The following is a 20,426-nucleotide window of genomic DNA, read 5'->3' on the forward strand; positions in this document are numbered from 1 at the left end:
CCAACGAAAGATTCTTTTCCGTTTTAAAAAGAGTCAAGACTTACCTGCGGACCACCATGAGCGATGACAGGCTCACAAACCTCATGTTGATGGCTGTTGAGCCTGCTGTCGTAAAATCCCTGGACGCAGATGAACTCGTCAATAACTTTGCTGCTTTGAGGACCCGCCGTTATCCACTTGTGGAATAATTAATAAAGTTCATCTCAAAGTAAGATACCCAAACATCTTATTAATATGATTTCTCTTTCTCTTTTCTTCTCCCTCCCTCCCTCTCCTCTCTCCCTCCCTCCCTCCCTCCCTCTCCTCTTTATATTTGGACTTTAACAGTTTACAGCAGTTTACCTGGTATGTTCACGTGATATTGTTGCAATTACATAGTGAATGAAGTGAACAGAAAGAGTGAAATTGTGTCAGAAAGGCTATTACTGCTGTCTAACCCTGCCGCTTGCTATCCATGGTGCTGAAAACGGATGCGTAACGGCGCATTTGACTGAATTGATTGATTGACGTGCGTAGTTAAGTGTTTGTGTCCATAGTTACTTGCGCTAGCGGGATGTGAGTGAGGCTGCATTTGAAAAAGTTCAAATTTTCCTAACCACACAGAAAAGCTACATAGCAGACTTGTCACTTTTGTTATGATTATTTGCTGGGCATGTATATTGATTGATACTGTAGTTAAGTCATGTGACTAGTAACCTTGCCATACCTTAGCTTTGGCTGAATTGACGCCACTGCTTCCTTCTCCTCCGTACTGTTCTTTTGCGCAGATCAGAGATGGTCTTTACTTTTCCATCTTTCACTCTATTTGCCCATCTTTCCCTTTCCTTTCTCAGAAACTCCTCTTTTATCTCTGGCTGGCTGTGAAGTTTCTCCCTCCATTTTTTTTGATACTCTGTGTTCCTTCTCCTTCGCTCCTCTACTGAAAGCTTCCCTTTTGCCATTCTAGTCTGAAATGTACAAATGTACAATGTTGTAGTTAGTAAGGAAGACACACACAGACAGGAGCACACACACACAGACAGGAGCACACACACAGAGACACACACACACAGAGACACACACACACAGAGACACACACACACACACACACACACACACACACACACACACACACACACACACACACACACACACACACACACACACACACACACACACACACACACACACACAGACTACATACAGACTGAATTCAGCATTACAACAGAAATGATGATATTCATTAAATGTTAAATGCACAGAAGATATATTATTAAAATAGGAAGTAATACAACTACATGATTAATGTATACAATTGAATTAAATGGGCAAATGATACATTTAAATCCCATTTGTCAACACCATAAGGTAAGTGGTCAACTCCATAAGACAACATTTCTTACGGAGTTGACGTCTGATGGAGTCTTACGGAGTTGACGAATTCTTCCATTTTTCATCATAACATGTGATTTCTTTGCAGAAGCCATCTTGTTTATCACTAGCTGCTAGTGGCCTCAACAATAAAGTTAGATTAGACTTGTATTTCTTAATAAAATCACATAAACCTTGAATTTTATCAACCATGGTGTTGACACTCTATGGTTGTGACATAGCTGGTTTTGTAAAAGAAGATAATTAAGGAAAAATATGAGAAATATTTACTTACCAGAGCAGTGGCCTCATGGCATGTCCACCAAACAGGAAGTGGAAAAGGGGTTCTTAGAGTGTGAGTTGGCCAATATAATTCCTGTTTTTTTGCATTTTTAGAAAAATCTTATGGTGTTGACAGAAACTCCGGACGCGATTTCAATCACGTAAAAAGTACCTAAATATATTTTTTAAATTGTACATTTCTATATAGTTTGAATAATTACTTAAAATACATGATCACAGTAGCTATTGTGTTTGTTTTATTTGACTTTTAACAATTATTTAAGTATTGTAAAGTCATGGAACTTGCTTTCGGACAAGGGTATTTTTAGGTTCAGGCAGCACACTAGGTGATGTAAAATAAAATATATGTGTAAAAAAGCATTAATTCACATTTTGTGGTATAAATAAGTTCTTGTTTTATTGTTTAATCCAATTATTGGACATTTTTTAAACACATTTTAAGAATTACAATGACTTTTATCTCGCGGACATGTTTTGTCCTTCATCTCAAGAATCCCTGAGCAACAGGTCATTGCTCCAAGGCGTCAACAACAGCTGTGAAATGTTTGTAACTGTTGTACACTGTGTTCTCCAGACCCTTTGATGGAGACATCCTCTTCACAGGGCAGAAGACCTTGCGCCTGTACTTGTTGTGCCCCTGGGTGGGTTGGCCACAGCATGTGCACGACGGCAGTTTTTGAACCCGGGACACTTTGGTTCCTACTCCCGAGGGCTCGTCTGTCGCCTTGCGCTTATATAGCGTGGACCTCGCCCAGGATGAGGGAATGCACTCGAGAGTAGGGGGGACAGACACATCAGCAGACGGGGTTGCCTGAATGGCAGGCAGTAAGGGTATTGAGGAGGGGCCAGCAATGGCTGGGCTTGGCTGACTGGCAGACGGCAGGATGGGGCCACGGAAAAGGGAGGGCACGGGTGGTCCGGCGACGGTGCTTGTGGCCGGCAGAATGGGACGTCCAGCAGGCACGAAGGGCCTTGTGGAGGGGCCGGCAATCGCCCGGGTTGCTGCGGATGGAGAGGGGGAAGGCAAAGGTCTGGGGGCTGGGGTCGGTCTTACCGACCGTGGCCGTGGCAGTGCCACAGGTGGCGGAAGTGATGTCTGAGGGTGTGATTGAGGCAGGATCATGTCCCTCCTTCCCTTCAACAATTTTGTCCCTGCCGTACTGGGTGTCGGCACATACTGCATCAGGGGGTAGTCTGGTGGAGGGAGGACTGCTGGCTGGTGTGGGGCTGGAGGCAAGTCGGCAGAGGAAACCGAAGTGGTCTTGGACAGCATCGCCGGCTGATCTGTCGCACGCAGGTTGAGGAGGCGTTCTTGAGCCCGGATGAAGTCCCGCACCGTCTTGACGTTGATTTTCGGCAGAGGAAAGCCAGCTTTGCAGAGGATCGGGTCGTCCACCAAAACCCGGTGCTGGATCCTCTCGTACGCCTTTAAGACAGTGGTCTTCTCGGGGCTCGTACGCGAACCCTGCGGCGACTTCAGCCACAGCAGTTTGACCAACGTGTACATCAGCCTATTGTTCTGCGCGCTAATGTCTTGCTGTGCCGGTGCATAGCGTATCCCCATCTTCACGCGCTGTATGACAGCAGCATCAACGAGGTTGTGGCGCTTAGTGCGGCAGTACAGGGTGTTGCCCCAGTGCGTCCTGTACAACTCGTTGAACTGCTGCTGCCGTTTATCGTGGTCCTCCACTTTGGTCCAGGCATCCAGGATCGCGTTCCTCTGCTCGGTGACAAGGGACAGCTTGTCACCTACGAGCCCAATGTCCACCAGCAGTGAGCAGAACCTCTCCAACTGTGGGTAGCCGGGAAGAGGGTTTTGACTGCAGGCATCCTCCTGTTAAAGAAATGACATAGAAAATGTGGTAACTTGAAATGGACTGCCCAGCAATCAGTGCATTTTAATTTCATTCTAGAAGAAACCAAGTCACTTACAAAAGCGGGCGGGTTGACAGTGGAGGTTTCGTCCGTGACGAGCGTGATGTGGGGCAGGATGGCGTCCATCACATGGTCTCCCTCACAACGTGACTCCCCGTCGCTCTGGTACGCCTCGTCCGCCTCGGGATCTGGAGTGGGCTGCCCGGGCTGAACCACCTCCTCGTCTGGACCGGGGCCATCGTGGATGATGTCCTCCAGTGAAAAGGGCCCAGATTCACCAGTGCTCTGGCTGAAAAGATACTCCAACCCCAGCAGCTCTTTGGAATCCACCTCAGCGGGGGCCCGGAAATTCTCCTCCACAGTCTCTCCAAACAGCTGCTGACAGCGGGTGTTGAGGCGGTGGACGAGAGGCGCAGAGTAGGTCCTGTGATGCCGTCCCTTGCCACCAAACACGGCATCGGAGCTCCTGTCGCAGTTCCACCGTGCGATGCCACTGATCAGGTAAACCTGATACGGCCGTGCTGCACAATGGGGACCTGAGAAGAGGAGAACAGAGTCACGGAAAGCTTTCATTGTTGTGTAAATGTTAGTGTTTTATTGTTTACACCAAATCCATCATTAGACGCAACAAAAAAGAAAAGAGATGGGCAGGCAAGGTGTGACATCTACAGATCAGTTGGTTGTTGTCTAAATTGTTTAAAAAAAAAGCACCCTTTTTAAAAAAGCTTTGATATTTTGGTTATTACTGAGCTTGGGAAATGCTAATCCGCAACCTGGAATAACACGTAGCGCAATTTTGAAGCGTACCATATTTGTATGCATAGGCCAATTGAAATGATTAATGTTCTCCTATTTGACATGTTCTATTTCAAGAAGATTCATTTGCTTTTAATTCCAAATGCTTTCCTGTTCATACGCTTTTTGAAATTGTGCTTTTATTGCTTTTTATTATTAGACGTGTATTTTTGTTGTTATTATTAATGAAAGCGACTTGTGTACCTGGGATCATGTGAGGCAGAGACTTGTGGAATCCCTCCAGGCTCTTGCTTCCACGCAGACTTTTGTAGTACGGCAGGTCCACACCGTTGATGGTTGTGGTGCGGGCCACCCTATACATAACAGTGTGAGAAAAAGTTTTTAGAGAGTACTTGTCCATGGACAAGTGAGTTTGGCAATTTACTTGTCCGAATACATTTTTCACTTGTCCAGAATGGAAAATATGGCAACACACATGCTGCAACCTGCCTGTGAGACAGAGTCCAACCACACATGTCCAACACTATAGGCCTAATAATAATAATACATTATTTTCATAGCCTATAGGCGTACGCTTTTCTACAACTTAAAGAAGCTTGCACGCTTACACATGTCCTGCAATACACATGCTGCAGCTGCCCAGCTGCTCACTGTTTGTAAAAGTAAATAAATAGTATGTTCATTTCAATAATGTACTTTCTATACCCTGCTTCATAAACAATACTGACATCCCTGTGCTCCTCCGAGTCTGGGGGTCCGGGGATGTAAGGAAAACGCGAGGACACAGACAGGGAGGCTGTTTCACTTCATAAAGGAAATGGCGGTCAATATTAACAACACAGGAGCTAAAACGCTTAATAATCTTCATTACGTGTTAAAGAAAGAACATAAGAAAGTTTGACAAAGATGAGGCTGTTAAACGGGCAGCGGATCCGCTGTGTGTAGAAAGAGAGAGAGAGAGAGAGAGAGAGAGAGACGCTGAGCTGCAGCGATCAGCTGATCCGGAGCATAGAGAGAGAGAGAGAGCTGCGGTCCGCGGGGTTCGGCCTTGCGTCCTGTCCTCACAACTCTTATTAATCCCGGGACCTGACAATTGTTATTTGTTCCTACTCGGAACCGAGTTTTGCTTCCCAACCCTGCCACTGTGCTACACGTCCCGCCACGCCATGCCCCTGTCTCAGTACAGAAAGCGGCGAGATGCATTTCCTTAGGAATTGACAAGCAGAACCGAAACTAACATTTCTAAACGAACAATGTCGGACACGGACAATTTGCGAATGAGTTCTGCCTTTTGTAAACTTAATTTGTCAATAATTTGTCAATAAATGAGGGCGAAAAACGTCACTTGTCCACCGGACAAGTCAATTACAAGATCTACTTGTCCGTTATTGTAAATAACACGTCCCGGACGGTGGGACGTGTGCTTTTTCGCACACTGCATAATCATCCCTGGTGGATCCTGGATGCACTCCAGGTGTCTCTGCTGCCCTACCCACATCTCATCAATGGCTGCTGTAAAGGCACATATACATATAGTTTGTTATTCTCACTTTATATGCTACATCATCTGCATTGAAGCTGCAATAATGTTTTTGTATGAGATCCTACCAGGTGTTTTAAAGAGGGTCACTCCACTCTGGTCCAGCCCAGCCGGGCCCTTCAGCTCCTCGATGGCCAGGTGGATGAGCCGGAACGTTTGCTGCGCTCCGAGCGTGACCCTCCGCACGTGGTGTTGCAGCTGATCCCTGTTGACGTACAGGCGGACGACATCCTGTTCCGACACGGACCTGAACGTGTCCGGGTCCTTGGCTCTGACGGCCTCGATCAGCAGCTCCAGATCGGCGCGGTTGTAGGCCAATACTGCCCCGGCCAGAGCGGACTTGAACATGGCGTACTTGCTGTGCGCGTCTGTTCGGATGGCTGCGTCAAAGCGGTGGATCCAGTGAAAGATGTCCAGGCGCACGACCATACCACCGTCGAACCACTCCTGGAACATTGTCTCCACGGCGGTAGGGCCCTTAGCACGACAACACCCACGGTCAATGTAAAGGATCTTAGGGACCGGTTGATTGGCCAGCCGGAACCTGTCCATGACCCCACGGCACATGGGTAGCAGCTTCTGTGCGGACTCCTCACAAGTCAGCACAAAAGAAACAATCTGGGAGTACTCGTTGCCGATGCTTGTAAACCACTCGGCCGAGCCACGTCCCTGCCCAGACAGCTTCTTCACCACCTGAAATGTATTTAAAATAATTGAATTATTATTATTATATAAAGGAAGCACAATGTGATAGATTGTAATTATATGTAACATCATCATTTGTGTGATAATTGTATATGATTTGCATCATACAGTAAAGAATTATGTTTTGATTTACATACTTTCTTGGTGGAATCCATCTTCATCACCGTGCCAAAAGTAGAGAGGATCTGGCTCCGGTAATCCTGCACATTGTTCGCCTCTGCCAGCAGGAAGGCATGGCGCAAGAGCCGCGCTGTGGGGAGCTGTTTTTGGGCAGGTGGAGCCTGGAATGTCTGCCTCATTGCAGAGACGATCCCTCCGGGTGCAGCTATGGTCATGAGGAGGGTGGTGTACAGGTCCTTGCGATGGAGGTACTCCTCAACATGGTTCTCCTGTACCTGCCGCCACACCTTCTCCATAGTGTTCCCTTCGGTCCTGTCCCTCAGAAGGCGCACGACATTCCTGTCTACGCCACGCCTGTAAGTAGAGTCACAATTGATATGGTAAGGTTGATTTGAGTGACATTTTTTTCAAATGCACACATTATAGCGTGTTATAGTATAGTTTGGTCTTGAATGTGAAATACACACATGGTGGTAAGGACGGCAGGAAAGATGGCTTGGTGAGCCTCGCTGAGCTGGGATAGGATGGCGTTATCCCACGCGAGCCACCGGCCCACTGACACACCCTCTTTGCTCCTGGCTGCCTTGGTACAGGGTCCACAGGACAGGACCTCTGTGATCACTGTGTACCAGCCGGACACATCGCAGATGAGACGTACCTATAAAATACACATGGAAATCAAAATGAAGGCCAGCATAAAACTTTCAGTGCCCATTTCATACATATAAACACATTTTCAACTGTATAGTAATGTCAGAGAATTTAGACCTTGGAGTGGTAGCCAGACTTGGAGAGGTGCACATTTCTCCCACTGCCGACACAGTTTTCTCCCCGCGGACACTTCAGCGAGTATCTCCACACGCCGACAGGGCGCCACACAAAGACCCGGCTCCTAAAGAACAGTTGTGGAGTAGGAAGACCACCCCCGACAAAGCCAGGAGGTTCCGGGGGATAAAACCACATACGGTCAGATTTCATCACCTGTACGGGGGGTATACAGCCCTCTCTCTGCGTCCTCTTTGAGCCAGGATATGTCGGCAGATGGGATCCCACCAGGGTTCTCCCACAAACGCACCCAGCCCTCTAGATCCACCTGTAACACGCATAACATAGAATACATTAGAGACTTACAGGGTAAGAAGTTATGGTATAACATTATTTAATTAAGCAATTTTCCACTAGTACAACTATCTTTACTTCTGCGTCACTCGGGTGAGATGCCATCGGAAGGTCACAAGCCGTGGATGTCGAAGGGGACATATCTGGGTCAGCAGGGGCTGCAGGCTGCACAGGAGTGACTTCCGGGGTTTTGTGCCTTGATGTTTGCTTCTTTGCCTTCACAGCAGCAGAAGCAGGCTGGACAGCAGGAGCAGGCTGCACAGCAGGAGCAGGCTGGACAGCAGCAGCAGTAGCAACATCTTCAGGCCGCACAGGAGTGACCTTTGTTTTTCGGGGATGGCCAGCAGAGGTTTTATAACCAGATGTATGTTTTTTTGCAGCAGGCCGGGCGGCGGCGGCAGCGGCAGCAGCAGCAGCAGCAGCAGCAGCAGCAGCAGCAGCAGCAGCAGCAGAAGCAGGCCGGGCGGCAGAAGCAGGCCGGGCGGCAGAAGCAGGCCGGGCGGCAGAAGCAGGTCGGGCAGCAGAAGCAGGCCGGGCAGCAGCAGCTTCTGGCCCGACAGCAGTGCCTCCAGGTCGATAAGCAGTTTCTCTGGGCCTTCTCTTGAGCATATCTAAAAATGTACCAAACAAAGCACATTTGAATTAGGATTATTGTTTTTTTACATGTTTTCTTTCATATATCGACTGTGTCTCACTTGCCTTCTTCCACAGCCTGGCTCGCAGCTGCCAGGTCAGCATCATCCCCTGACCACGAGGATGAGTCCTGCATTCTCGTCTGAGAAACAAAATAAAACAACGCATTTAGCAGAGGAGTGCTTCAAATATCAGGAGTTTGAACAGTTGTTATCGATATGACAGTATGATGTGACCATGATTTTCAACTCTTCCTATATAATCAATTAAACACTTACTTGTTCCTTGTCCATTATGTATTTCCGGAACCTCTTTAACTGCACGCTGGTAATGTGGGTCACTGGGGTGTTCAACCACCTCTTTACAGAACTACAGGACTGTCTCAGAAAATTAGAATATTGTGATAAAGTTCTTTATTTTCTGTAATGCAATTAAAAAAACAAAAATGTCATACATTCTGGATTCATTACAAATCAACTGAAATATTGCAAGCCTTTTATTATTTTAATATTGCTGATTATGGCATACAGCTTAAGAAAACTCAAATATCCTATCTCTAAATATTAGAATATCATGAAAAAGTATACTAGTAGGGTGTTCAACGAATCACTTGAATCGTCTAATTAACTCGAAACACCTGCAAGGGTTTCCTGAGCCTTGAAAAACACTCAGCTTGGTTCAGTAAACTAAATCACAAGTATGGGGAAGACTGCTGATCTGACTGCTGTCCAGAGGACCGTCATTGACACCCTCCATCAGGAGGGTAAGACACAAAAAGAAATTTCTCAAAGAGCAAGCTGTTCACAGAGTGCAGTTTCAAAGCACATCCACAAAAAGTCTGTTGGAAGGGGGAAATGTGGCAGGAAACGCTGCACAACCAAGAGAGATGACCGCAGCCTTAACAGCATTGTGAAGAAGAGTCGCTTCCAGAATTTGGGGGAGCTTCAAAGACAGTGGACTGAAGCTGGAGTCCAGGTATCAAAAGTCACTGTTCACAGACGTGTCCGGGAAATGGGCTACAATAGCCGTATTCCCATGGTCAAGCCACTTCTGAACTCAAGACAACGGAAGAGGCGTCTGACTTGGGCTAAGGAAAAGAAGCACTGGACAGTTGCACAGTGGTCCAAAGTCCTCTTTTCAGACGAAAGCAAGTTTTGTATTTCATTTGGAAGTCAAGGCGCCAGAGTCTGGAGAAAGGCTGGAGAGGAGCAAAATCCAAGTTGCTTGAAATCCAGTGTGAAGTTCCCACAGTCAGCGATGGTTTGGGGAGCCATGTCAGCTGCTGGTGTTGGTCCACTGTGTTTCATCAAGCCCAGAGTAAATGCAGCTGTGTACCAAGAGATTTTAGAGCACTACATGCTTCCGTCTGCTGAAAAGCTCTATGGAGATGAGGAATTCATTTTCCAGCATGATCTGGCACCTGCCCACAGTGCCAAAACCACCAGTAACTGGTGTACTGACCATGGCATTACTGTCCTCCATTGGCCTGCAAATTCCCCTGACCTGAACCCCATAGAGAATATGTGGGGTATTGTGAAGAAGAAGCTGAAAGACACCAGACCCAACAATGCTAATGAGCTAAAGGCCGCTATTGAAGCATCCTGGGCATCCATAACACCTCAGCAATGCCACAGGCTGATTGCCTCCATGCCACGCCGCATTGATGCAGTAATCCGTGCAAAAGGATTCCCAACCAAGTACTGAGTGCATTAATGGACATTTTCAAATGTTTGATTGTGTTTTGCTGTTATAAATCTTTTTTTTTTACTTGGTCTGAGGAACTATTCTAATTTTTTGAGATAGGATTTTTGAGTTTTCTTAAGCTGTATGCCATAATCAGCAATATTAAAATAATAAAAGGCTTGCAATATTTCAGTTGATTTGTAATGAATCCAGAATGTATGACATTTTTGTTTTTTTAATTGCATTACAGAAAATAAAGAACTTTATCACAATATTCTAATTTTCTGAGACAGTCCTGTATATGCCTTCTGTATCCTTTCCCTCTGGACATCACTGAATTTCTCAGGGCTGTCCTTTTGGGATTGGTACTGGGCATAAACTTCCCACACCTCCAGAAAGGTGTTGCTCTCAAATCCCTTTTGGCCATTGATGCACCTGTCCACATTGGCCTCGAGGAGACAGGAGACTTGTGGGAAGCTTTCTGCATAATCTTTGAGGAAGTCTTTTACCCACCGGTTCCCCACATCTCCCTTCCGGTGTGGGTCTTCCACTTCTGCTTTGTGCTTATCAAGCAGACTGCAATAATAAACATCCATTTAGTGTCATCATCATAATAGCACTGCAATTGTGATGAGGAGAAAAGGAACTTTGTAAAGATGAGTACTAAACTTTTATAATAGCCATGGTTTAACACAATACATATATATTCATTATAATCGTAACAACAAAATGGTATTCAAACGCTTAGCAAACAATTGCATTAAATATAATATACTTACAACTTTATGTAGCCCACGTCATTTGCCACTAGCCAGTGAAACGGTGCGTTCAAATACTTGCCAAATGGCAAGACCAGCATTCCCAGGCACTGCTGGCGTGAGGGCTTATGGGTCCCTTTGGCTCGAAGGAGCTTCTCTGCTTTGGCCATGGCAGTGGCCTCACTGAGCAGCTCCACCGGAGGTGTGGGAAAAGCCTTTCCCTTATCCCTATAGCAACGGGCCTCTTTCGATGGCACCGCAACAGCCTGCTGTCGATCACCTGGAGCTTGGGGATTGAGGATGCGGAGAAGTGGTGTCGCCATCTCTGGTTCTCACTGTAACGCGAGACAAAAACAACATACAGAACTTGTATACCAAAACATGTTAGTTTACAAGAGGTAATTAATACCCTAACATTGGTTATACCAGATAGATAGATACTTTATTAATATCCCAAATTGGGACATTCTTATGTTAGCACTGTGTTCAGGCATTAAAACGGTGGAATAAAGTATTGACACAATTACATTTGAATAAAAAGAAACAGCAAATAATATAGGCTATAATAGTATAAACGTGTAGTATAAATATATCAACAGTAGAGAAGACATATGTCACAAATAATACATCATTTGTACTGTTGGTATGTTTATACTACACGTTTATACTTTATATTCTTATGTAAAGTATATCAACGTGTAGTGTATGTATTTATACATGAGTAATAGTCTGTTTTTGAATGCAAAATAGAAGGTCGACGGACCTGATCATTAAAATGATCAATGAATAAATGAATGAATGAATAGCGTAAGAATACATCAATAAAGATGTCAATGAAAGAAGCTACAAATGTACTATCACAAACAGTAACCGGACACTGTTCAAAATGGCAGCGTCAAGTTTTCAACTACAACTAGCGTTGACAAACGATAACGACTGTACTGTCAATTTCTACAGTAATGTAACGGTAAACACAAGCAGCAATGGGCTGGTTAACCCGCGAATAGATAGATAATGACAGAAAGTGAGCCTTAAAATGTAGTGGGTTATATACGTTAAAGCGTAATATTATACAACTAGTACGTTTCATTGAGCGATGCTAACCTTTAACTAGCGTCCGCGGTGACGCGACACGAAGCCTTTCACTTTTAAAAGTAATGACATGACATACTGTACACAAGATACTGTATCACTGATCATGACAGAAAGTGTGCCTTAAATTGTAGTGGGCAACGTTATAGCTTTTAAAACTAGAGTTAATGGAGGTTTCATTGAGCGACGCTAACCTTCAACTGGCGTCCACGGTGACAGGGCGCAGTGCCTGTCAATTTTAACAGTAATGACATGATATACTGTACACAAGATAACACGGATAATGACAAAGTGTGCCTTGAATTGTAGTGGTTAATGTTATAGCATATAAAACTAGAGTTTGATAGATATTTGAATAAAATACGCTTTCCCTAAACTAGCGGCCGTTAGCAGTAACACGGCCGTGGCCCGTCGGGTCATTGCCAAGGTATACACAGTAATGAAAAACACAAAATAACAGAAATGTTTCCGAAGTATGTGGTGGTGTAAAGTATACTTTCAATACGTTTTCAAAAAGAAAAAGACAAGAAAACGCAGCCTACTGTACCTTTCGACCCAAGTCTTCTTCGCTAGCGATATTCGCAGCAAACGAGCAGAAACGAAGTGGTGTGCTAAAAACTCAGTTGTTGATTCCCCAAATGTGAGAATCTCGACTGCATAATTTGTGGTAGTGGGGGACTGCGTTCGCGCTCTCCCCTGATTATAGTGTTGAAGAAAAGGTCAAAGACAACGTGGCTACAGCTTGCATGTGTGGCGGCTTCTTTACTCCAGGAAAGACTTTCTGGTGCCGATGTCCTCCCCAGAGCGTGTCCTTCCTTTGGGCTCGAAATATCTCTGCCCCTTGCAGTGAGCCTCCCTCTGCGTGCCACGCTCCAGAGCCAAGGCAAGTTCAATTTGTCACCTTTAGCTTCTTTGGCATTGAGTCCAAAAAAGATCCGCTGCTGATGTGCTACAGTTTCTCCCCTCAATTGAAACCATTTGTTGTGGTTTCCAGATGCGTCTTTGTTTGTTTTTCCACAAGTCAGGAGATGGGTGCACCGTTCCCGGAGGCACTGCAATACCGGGTCGATGCGTGGAGCGAATGGGGCAAGCCCCTCTTTCAGCTCCCAGTGCTAAAAATCCATTTAATATATAGTCCCCGTATAGGGGACTTATCAGATATTAAACTGATAAGAACAGATTTATTTATTTTTTTATTATAACAAAACTTCAATTTACATCATACTTATACACAGTTCACACACAAGTAACCAAGGGGCTTTAAATACAACACAAATAACACTTTTACCATTCATGAAGGCAATAACCATTAGGTGCTCTGGTCTTCACCCCACCAGCCCTAAACCCCCCTTCCACCTTTCCAAAGCGGCGTGTTGTCCCCATTTCAGAATGTCCCTCTCCATTCTCCCCTTCATATCTGCCTTTACCTTTTCTACTGTCCCCCTTATGCTGCTGCAACATTTGTTCTTTACAACATCCTGCCTAGCCAACCACAGATTTCTCTTAAGCAGGCTTACCGCTAGCCAAACAGGGAACATTGCCCAAAATCCACCAGGACCCGAGCCCCTTTCGATCCCATCCCATGTCATCTTTAGACCAGGAAAACTCTGTCCTAACCACCCTTCCACTCTGCTCCATGCTCCCCGTGCGAATGGACAGTCCCACATGACATGTCTGATGGTCTCTTCGTCCTTACAGTCTGGCCTAGGGCACACCGGAGACCTTGCCAATCCATGACGGTGCATGATTTCCCTCACTGGCAGGCACCTAAGCAGGCACAGCCAGTTAAGGTCCTTCAGCCTATTGTCTAGTCCCTTCGGCTGGATCCTCCTCCACACTTTGGATGGTATTCCAATGACAGGACCGACATTTATTTTCTCTCTGGCTTCTTTATATAGGGCTCTGTGATTGAGTTTCACATCTGGCCCGGCAGCCTCCGGGTGAACCCGAAGCCACCTTGCTGCATGGCGGTAGTGCCATGGCTGCTGTTCCGCCCTGGGCCCCAAGTTGCTCCAGGCCATTAAGTCCCTTGCTTGATAAGAAAAAAAAAGGCGGAGAAAATAACCCGAAGGATGTACTACTGGGCCTGATACTTCCTTACATAAAGTTGCAACAAAAATGTGACCTGCTCTATCCAAATCAGTCACATTGACCCGAAGACACATTTTGAGTTAGATACACTGTTGGAAAGAGGAGATTCCTAGCTTTCAAATGTTATCAGGATTGTTTTTGTACTCCAAATATTAAGCAAAATATGTCACATTATATAATGACTGTCACCGACTCATCATTTTGAGAAAAAGGCCTTCAAAGTTTGCGGTCAATTTTAAGGTATTTATTCAAATGAACCATGAACAATAAAACAAATGTACCATGGCATGTTTGCACAAACACATACACAGACTACACTGTTCCACCTTTGTCACATGCACACTTCAATCCCTAGAACTAAGGCACTCATATAAACGTGCACGCCCACACCCACGTGCACGCCCATTATCCCGTGCACGCTCATCAATATACAATTTGAATGCAAAGTTGAACTTGTGTACATTTTAGTGGTCATGTTTGAGCACACAAACATTCAAATTGTATACTAATGAGCGTGCACGTGATAATGGGCATGCACGTGGGTATGGGTGTGCACGAGGTGATATGTACATGGGCATAGGTGCATGTAGGCATGTAAAAAGCATAACATTCTGGAACCTGTATTAAAAAAAAAAAGCACACGTTAAACTTAGTCGGCATTAATAAATACTTGGATGAATATGTCAAATTATATACAGTTCAACCACTTGGCACACGTGAATTCAGAGAGAAGCTGCATGTGAACACACAAGCAAAATAATATATAAATAAAATGTACAATATCGATTATCAATCAAAATGATCATGCGCTTCTGACTGCAAATCAAGTTTTCCATCTGGAATAATGAAGTGAAAGTGAAATGAAAAAGCAGAAAACAGCATCCAAATATAGCAAAAGCAAGCAGCATAGTAAAAACAAGTACATTAAACCAATTTGAAATATATTTACAAATCACTACAGTATTTACGTAATATTAAGAATGACATAATAATGATAAATTATGCCTTCACTCACTTGCTCACTCTCTAGCAATAAAGTGTTGAGGGCTTGGGGCAGGTGATGTCTTTGGCCTCCTCCGTGCAGAACTCTCTGATTCTCTCATAGAGGTACCACTGCAGTTTTCCATCAAGCCCAGGAGGACTTAGCTCAGTAGGACGTGCTACACGGTCACTAACGCCCCCTGGACGAAGCAGCATGTAGGACTCCTCCTGATTGTCCACTAGCTCCTTGGCATAAACCACTCCAGGCTCGGCACTTGTGAAGCGGATGTGATGGTACCTTCTGATACCTGGCAGAGGTCTGAAGCTGTGGGCAAGGAAGTTATGCCAGTTGTCTGTCTTGACAAAGGTTTCCCCTGACTCATTCCCAACCAGCTGGGGGATGTTGATTCCAGTCTCTGTACTGACCCTGACAGCCTGGCTGATGTCCTCCAGGCGGAACCGCTGCTTAAATAGGCCAAAACACCAGTCAGGCGCAAATTTGGTGTGGCCAGCATTCAGAAAGTGTAAAGATATCATTGCATGGAGTCCCACCATGCATCGCCAAGCTAGGTACCAGATAAGGTACCTGTTTTTGTTTTGCCCAGAGCAGTTGTCGCAGTGCAGAAGGACATGTTTTTCCCCAAGCCCATACTGGGAGAAGGAGTGGTGGAGGTAGGAGATGACAGCAATAGAGCCCGTGCTGCTGCAGTGAGCCTCATCAACGAGGTAGTTGACCTGCTGAGGAACACCTTCACAGCAGACACCAAATACTCCACACTTCCTGGGAACCAGAAAGTAAATGGGCCCCGGCTGGAGAGGGTCACTGTAACACCAGACCAACAGATGTATGGACTAATGAGTAATGAGGAAGACAACATGAGTTTTTTAATTCTATTTGCAGTATTTTGTGACTGTACGTTTGCTTTTGTGTTGGTGATGTCTATAAACAGTAGAGGAAAAACAGATACTTCGACTTCATTTGTTAAGAAAATCCTAATAAGTGTATCTACATATCACTCTTCAAGAATGTATGTGAACATACATATTGATACAAACCCAACAAATCTGTTTTGGGGCTTGAAGTGATGTATCATTATTACATTATTCTTCACTATCATATGCCTCACCTGCTGTGCGTAGTCAAAGCTGTAGTGGATGGTAGTTTCTCTGCTACAGGGTGGGTTGGGTCCTAGTTTCACTCCCAGCTCACTAACTGTTTGCTTACAGCTAGCAACCATCTCCTGGTAAGCCTGTCGCTCTATACCCACGGTGCGGAGGTGTTCTTCCTGCTTCCTCAGTTTAGCAGATTTGACGCAGTCTGGAAGATTGGAGCTACGGTAAATTGCCATGTTATTTTTTTGGCAAAACCAACAAAGGTCTGTCATCGGTCTCCCAATCACCACACTGGGAATGAGCTCCTTCCACAGCTTCCTGAATGTGCTGTTACCAGCAGCATGGTAACCTGGGAAGGTGATTAAAGAGAAAGATAGCATTGTTAGATTACTCATCATTAGTTTTTCATTGAAAAAAAAAAAAACAGGCTTCTCTGTGTAAAAAATAAACAAATAATTAAGATGCAAGAAAATACCCACCATTCTCCTGCATCTGGGCCTTGTATTTCCGCCACACAGAGGACTTGGTCTCGGTTGTTGGAAGAACACGTATGTCTGTCCTCTTAAATCCTTGTATCCGTCCAGGAAGTGGCATGGAAAATACATCTGCAAAGTTATTGATGAAATGTGCGATTCGCTGGATGTCTTCAAAGGACAGCACCCTTCTGCTCATCACACGATCACTCTCTTTGAACAGCTGGTCATCTTGGAGAGATTCATGTTGGTGCTTATTTTTCCAATGAGGACCAAATGCTTTTCACCTGGAAATATTTTAAATATTGCATTATTTTTTGTGTCAATCACTCATCACTGAAAATGTAAAGTTAACTTGTATTACAAAACACACAGGCCCATCGTACACACATTGCCCTTGTATAATGTTCGACACATAGGTTTGGCCTACCAAAGATATATCACTGCCCATTTAGCTTTTTCTTTTAAACACAACCCAGCCCCCTCCCCAGTCAAAGGCATTTAAATAAATCCCGTTACTTACCACTTGTCATCTCATTCATCTGATCTCGTGTCTTGACCATCTCCTCGGGTGTGAAATGAGTGTAACAGGGAACACAATTATTAAAAGTGCAGCTACACCTATGCGCACAGGCTTTTTCAGTTTCGTTGGCGCTGTCCTCGCTCACATAATACCCTGCCGCTGTCTGAAGGGTCTCAGCCACCGGGTCGCTAACAAGTGGTCCGTCCTCGGTGGTGTCTTCCTCATCTTCAGCATCTGTGGTCTGAGGGCTGCTGTCAGGGCTGTCTGACTGAATCGGAGCCGGATAATGGGGCAACTTCAACCGGTGCCGTCAGAAAGTAATCTGTGATCAGCTGAACCCATTGCTCATCAGAGGCTGTCCCTCTCACAATGTTGGAGTTCAACAGTCTTGCAATTTCTTCTTCACTGGAATCCATCGATCTGATTAATTGTTAGCGGCTAATAAATTATCAAGTAGTACGGAGGAAAAATATGTTCGTTTCGGATTACTGGGGGAAGGTTGCGAGGAATAATGTTGGTTTATACTGTATAGTGTGTGTGTTTGTGTTTTTGTATTTTTGCGTTTGTGTGTATTGTGTTTGTTTCCCGGGTAAACACTGACAAGAAACAGCGGCTGTTGTTATGTCAGCTGTGACGTTACGTTACTCTGTTCTCCGCCTGTCATCTTCCCGTTACAAGCTTCAAAGTTATATTTATCATCTGAATTTGGCAAAACAAGTTTAATATTCTGAAAGCCAAGACTTTCTTTATTTGAAATCAGATGAAAACAAACTGTCATGGGACCCTGCCGTGTTATCTATGATTACTATACACCTTTCATTCATAATGTCAGCCGGAGGGAGGGGGGGCAGCGCTACGGAACAGCATAATGGTGAGTGAGAGCTGTCATCTTCCCTTTACAAGCTTCAAAAATGTATTTATCGTGTGATTTTGACAATAACATTTTCATATTCTGAAAGCCAAGACTTTGTTTATTTAAAATCAAACAAAATACCCGAACCCCGAAAAACGAGTTTTTTATACAAATCCACGTTTATTTCTAAATGAGCCGTTGCGACTTCCGACTGATTTCGATAGAGCAGGTCACAAATGCAGTCCATCTTCAGAGTTAAATGTGGTACATCTCTCCCCCCTGCTTCGACCCCAGCCAACATGCGGCCTCTTGCCACATTCTCGTATTTCCCACCCCATATAAAGCCAAACACGAGTCGCGTGAGAGGCCTCCTCATGCTGACCGGCAACGGATATATGTATGCGAGATATAGGAGGGATGGCAATATATCTACCTTCAGCACTAATACCTTCCCAATGAAAGTCAGCTGCCTACTTTTCCAGAGAGACACTTTCCTCTCTACTGCCTCAAGCCGTTTTGCCCAACTCAGGGAAGCACTGTTAGTAGCCTCAAAACTGACCCCCAGCACTTTTATAGGCCCTGGGCAGAAAGCCAGGCCCCCTGGCGCATCTATCCTTTCTCTCCATTTCCCAAAAAACTTCACTGAGGACTTTGCACAGTTAAGCTTAGATCCGGCTGCCCTGCCAAAATCCTCCATGATTTGCAGCGACCTAATAAGGCATTCATCCCTGTCCAGCAGCAACGTGGTGTCATCTGCATACTGGGACAGTTTCACATGTAACCCTCCACTGCCAGGCACTAGAAAACCTCTGACCCCTGGGTCGGCCCTGATGGCTGCCGCCAAAGGCTCCATATAGAGCATATATATAGTGGGGATAGAGGGCACCCTTGTCTCACCCCCGAGTGTAACCGGAAAAAATCGCCTAGGTGTCCGTTCACTACTACCTTGCTCCCCACGCCCATGTATAATGTGCGCAACCACCTTATAAAGCCTTTACCAAACCCTAGCCTCTCCAGTATGCTGAACATAAAACTCCACTGCACCCTGTCGAATGCCTTGGTTTGGTCAAGAGCAACCAGCATGAGTGGCAGGTTTCTGTCCTCTGCCCAAGCAACAGCATCCCTTAGGAGCTGCAGGTTCCATCTTGCTGAGCGCCCTGGCACCGCACATGTCTGGTCAACATGAACCACATGGGGCATTGCTTCGCCTAGCCTGTCGGTGAGAACTTTTGCCAAGAGTTTATAGTCCACACACAGCATGGTCAGAGGTCGCCAGTTACCTATTTCAGTGCGATCCCCCTTCTTATACAGGAGGGAGATCACCCCGGTGGCAAATGACCCGCTCATTTCTCCTACCTGCAGTACCTCTGTCAGCACCTCCAACAATACTGGCCCTAGTATGCTCCAAAACTTTGCAAAAAATTCCACAGGTAAACCATCAATTCCTGGAACCTTACCCTTATTCATTCTGTTGAGCGCCCCCTCCAATTCGCAAACCGTTAGTGGGAGCTCTAAAGCCTGTACGATGTCCCCTGGAACCTGGCGCTCCAGCAGTTCCAGGAAATCATCTCCTCTTCCCACCTCCTTCTCCTTGAAGCTGTCCCTGAAATGATCTGTAGCAACCCTCGCCATCTGGCCATCTTCTGTCACTACAATACCCTGACTGTCCCTAATCCCTGTCACCACCTGCCTTGCTTTTTTAGCCCGTACCGAGCTGAAAAAAGCAGCAGAACATGTTTCTGACTGCTCAATGAACTCTGCTCGTGATCTCGCCAGGAAAGCCCGGGCCTTGCCTTCAGCGACATGTCTGAGCCTTGCTTTCAAAGAGTCGCATACATTCTGATTTATAGTAGCACCACAGTTCCCCTTTGCATACTCACGCTCTAGGAGTCGCTGCAGCTGGGACACCTCCCTCTTTGACCGTCTTGCCTTCATTTTGCAATAGCCTAAGCAAAAGGTCTTAATTCTGTCCTTGGCTACCTCCCACCACTCTAGTATCCCCTGACACAGCGGTTTGAGGCCCAACACTCCCTTAAAAAACAACGGGAACTGTTGGTTGAAAAACCTTTCCTCCAAAACACTGACATTTAGGCGCCAGTAACCAGGCCCAAAAGTTTGCGCATCCAAATCTACTCGAAACAGCAGGCCATCGTGGTCAGAAAAGAAAACAGGGATGGTCCTACCCGTGCTCAGGTTTAAAGACCTGGAAAAAAACAAATAGTCCAACCGTTTTGCCATGCCTCTTGAGTTACGCCACGTGGGGCTGTCTATGTGTGGCTTGACCACCTTACCCCCATCTACCAACCCGCATCTAACCATGAGTTGTGAAATATGCTGATCGCTGGCGTCCCCTCCCTTCCCCAGCTCAACATTAAAATCCCCCCCTATAATTACCTGTCTATTGGTCACAAGGAAAGGCTCCACTGATGTAAACAGGTTAGTCCGCTCTGCCGGCGAC

General features: G+C 45.6%; 3 protein-coding genes across 5 annotated transcripts; all 3 read right to left on the reverse strand.

The window, feature by feature from the left end:
* Window positions 1-1,027: 1,027 nt before the first annotated feature.
* Window positions 1,028-7,493, reverse strand: LOC307034510 (uncharacterized protein). The gene is made up of 6 exons (XM_079673335.1): window positions 6,667-7,493; window positions 5,893-6,517; window positions 5,721-5,796; window positions 4,528-4,637; window positions 3,586-4,064; window positions 1,028-3,487 (listed from the first exon to the last, which is right to left on the reverse strand). Exons 1-6 carry the CDS (start codon window positions 6,943-6,945, stop codon window positions 2,162-2,164), a joined length of 2,895 nt encoding a protein of 964 aa, XP_079529461.1. The 5' UTR covers window positions 6,946-7,493; the 3' UTR covers window positions 1,028-2,161.
* A 77-nt stretch (window positions 7,494-7,570) lies between these two features.
* Window positions 7,571-12,581, reverse strand: LOC307031695 (uncharacterized protein). 2 transcript variants are annotated; one of them, XM_079669004.1, is made up of 6 exons: window positions 12,482-12,581; window positions 10,598-11,177; window positions 8,680-8,778; window positions 8,468-8,543; window positions 7,847-8,379; window positions 7,571-7,742 (listed from the first exon to the last, which is right to left on the reverse strand). In XM_079669004.1, exons 3-6 carry the CDS (start codon window positions 8,692-8,694, stop codon window positions 7,617-7,619), a joined length of 750 nt encoding a protein of 249 aa, XP_079525130.1. In that variant the 5' UTR covers window positions 8,695-8,778; window positions 10,598-11,177; window positions 12,482-12,581; the 3' UTR covers window positions 7,571-7,616. The 2 variants fall into 2 exon arrangements, with proteins under 2 accessions (XP_079525130.1, XP_079525131.1); XM_079669005.1 differs by lacking the exon at window positions 12,482-12,581 and having other exon boundaries at window positions 10,598-10,660; window positions 10,864-11,220.
* Window positions 12,582-15,703: 3,122 nt separating this feature from the next.
* Window positions 15,704-17,733, reverse strand: LOC307033525 (uncharacterized protein). Of its 2 annotated transcripts, none has more exons than XR_013806537.1 (3): window positions 17,116-17,733; window positions 16,599-16,879; window positions 15,704-16,468 (listed from the first exon to the last, which is right to left on the reverse strand). XR_013806537.1 is itself a non-coding variant. In XM_079672039.1 (3 exons), the coding sequence occupies exons 1-3, from the start codon at window positions 16,789-16,791 to the stop codon at window positions 15,827-15,829; spliced, it is 531 nt and encodes a 176-aa protein (XP_079528165.1). In that variant the 5' UTR covers window positions 16,792-17,733; the 3' UTR covers window positions 15,771-15,826. The 2 variants fall into 2 exon arrangements, 1 of the variants encoding a protein (XP_079528165.1); XM_079672039.1 differs by having other exon boundaries at window positions 15,771-15,829; window positions 16,134-16,468; window positions 16,599-17,733.
* Window positions 17,734-20,426: the final 2,693 nt, after the last annotated feature.

The sequence above is a fragment of the Notothenia rossii genome (assembly GCF_949606895.1).
Source record: "Notothenia rossii genome assembly, chromosome: 3".
Taxonomy (NCBI): Eukaryota; Metazoa; Chordata; class Actinopteri; order Perciformes; family Nototheniidae; genus Notothenia; species Notothenia rossii.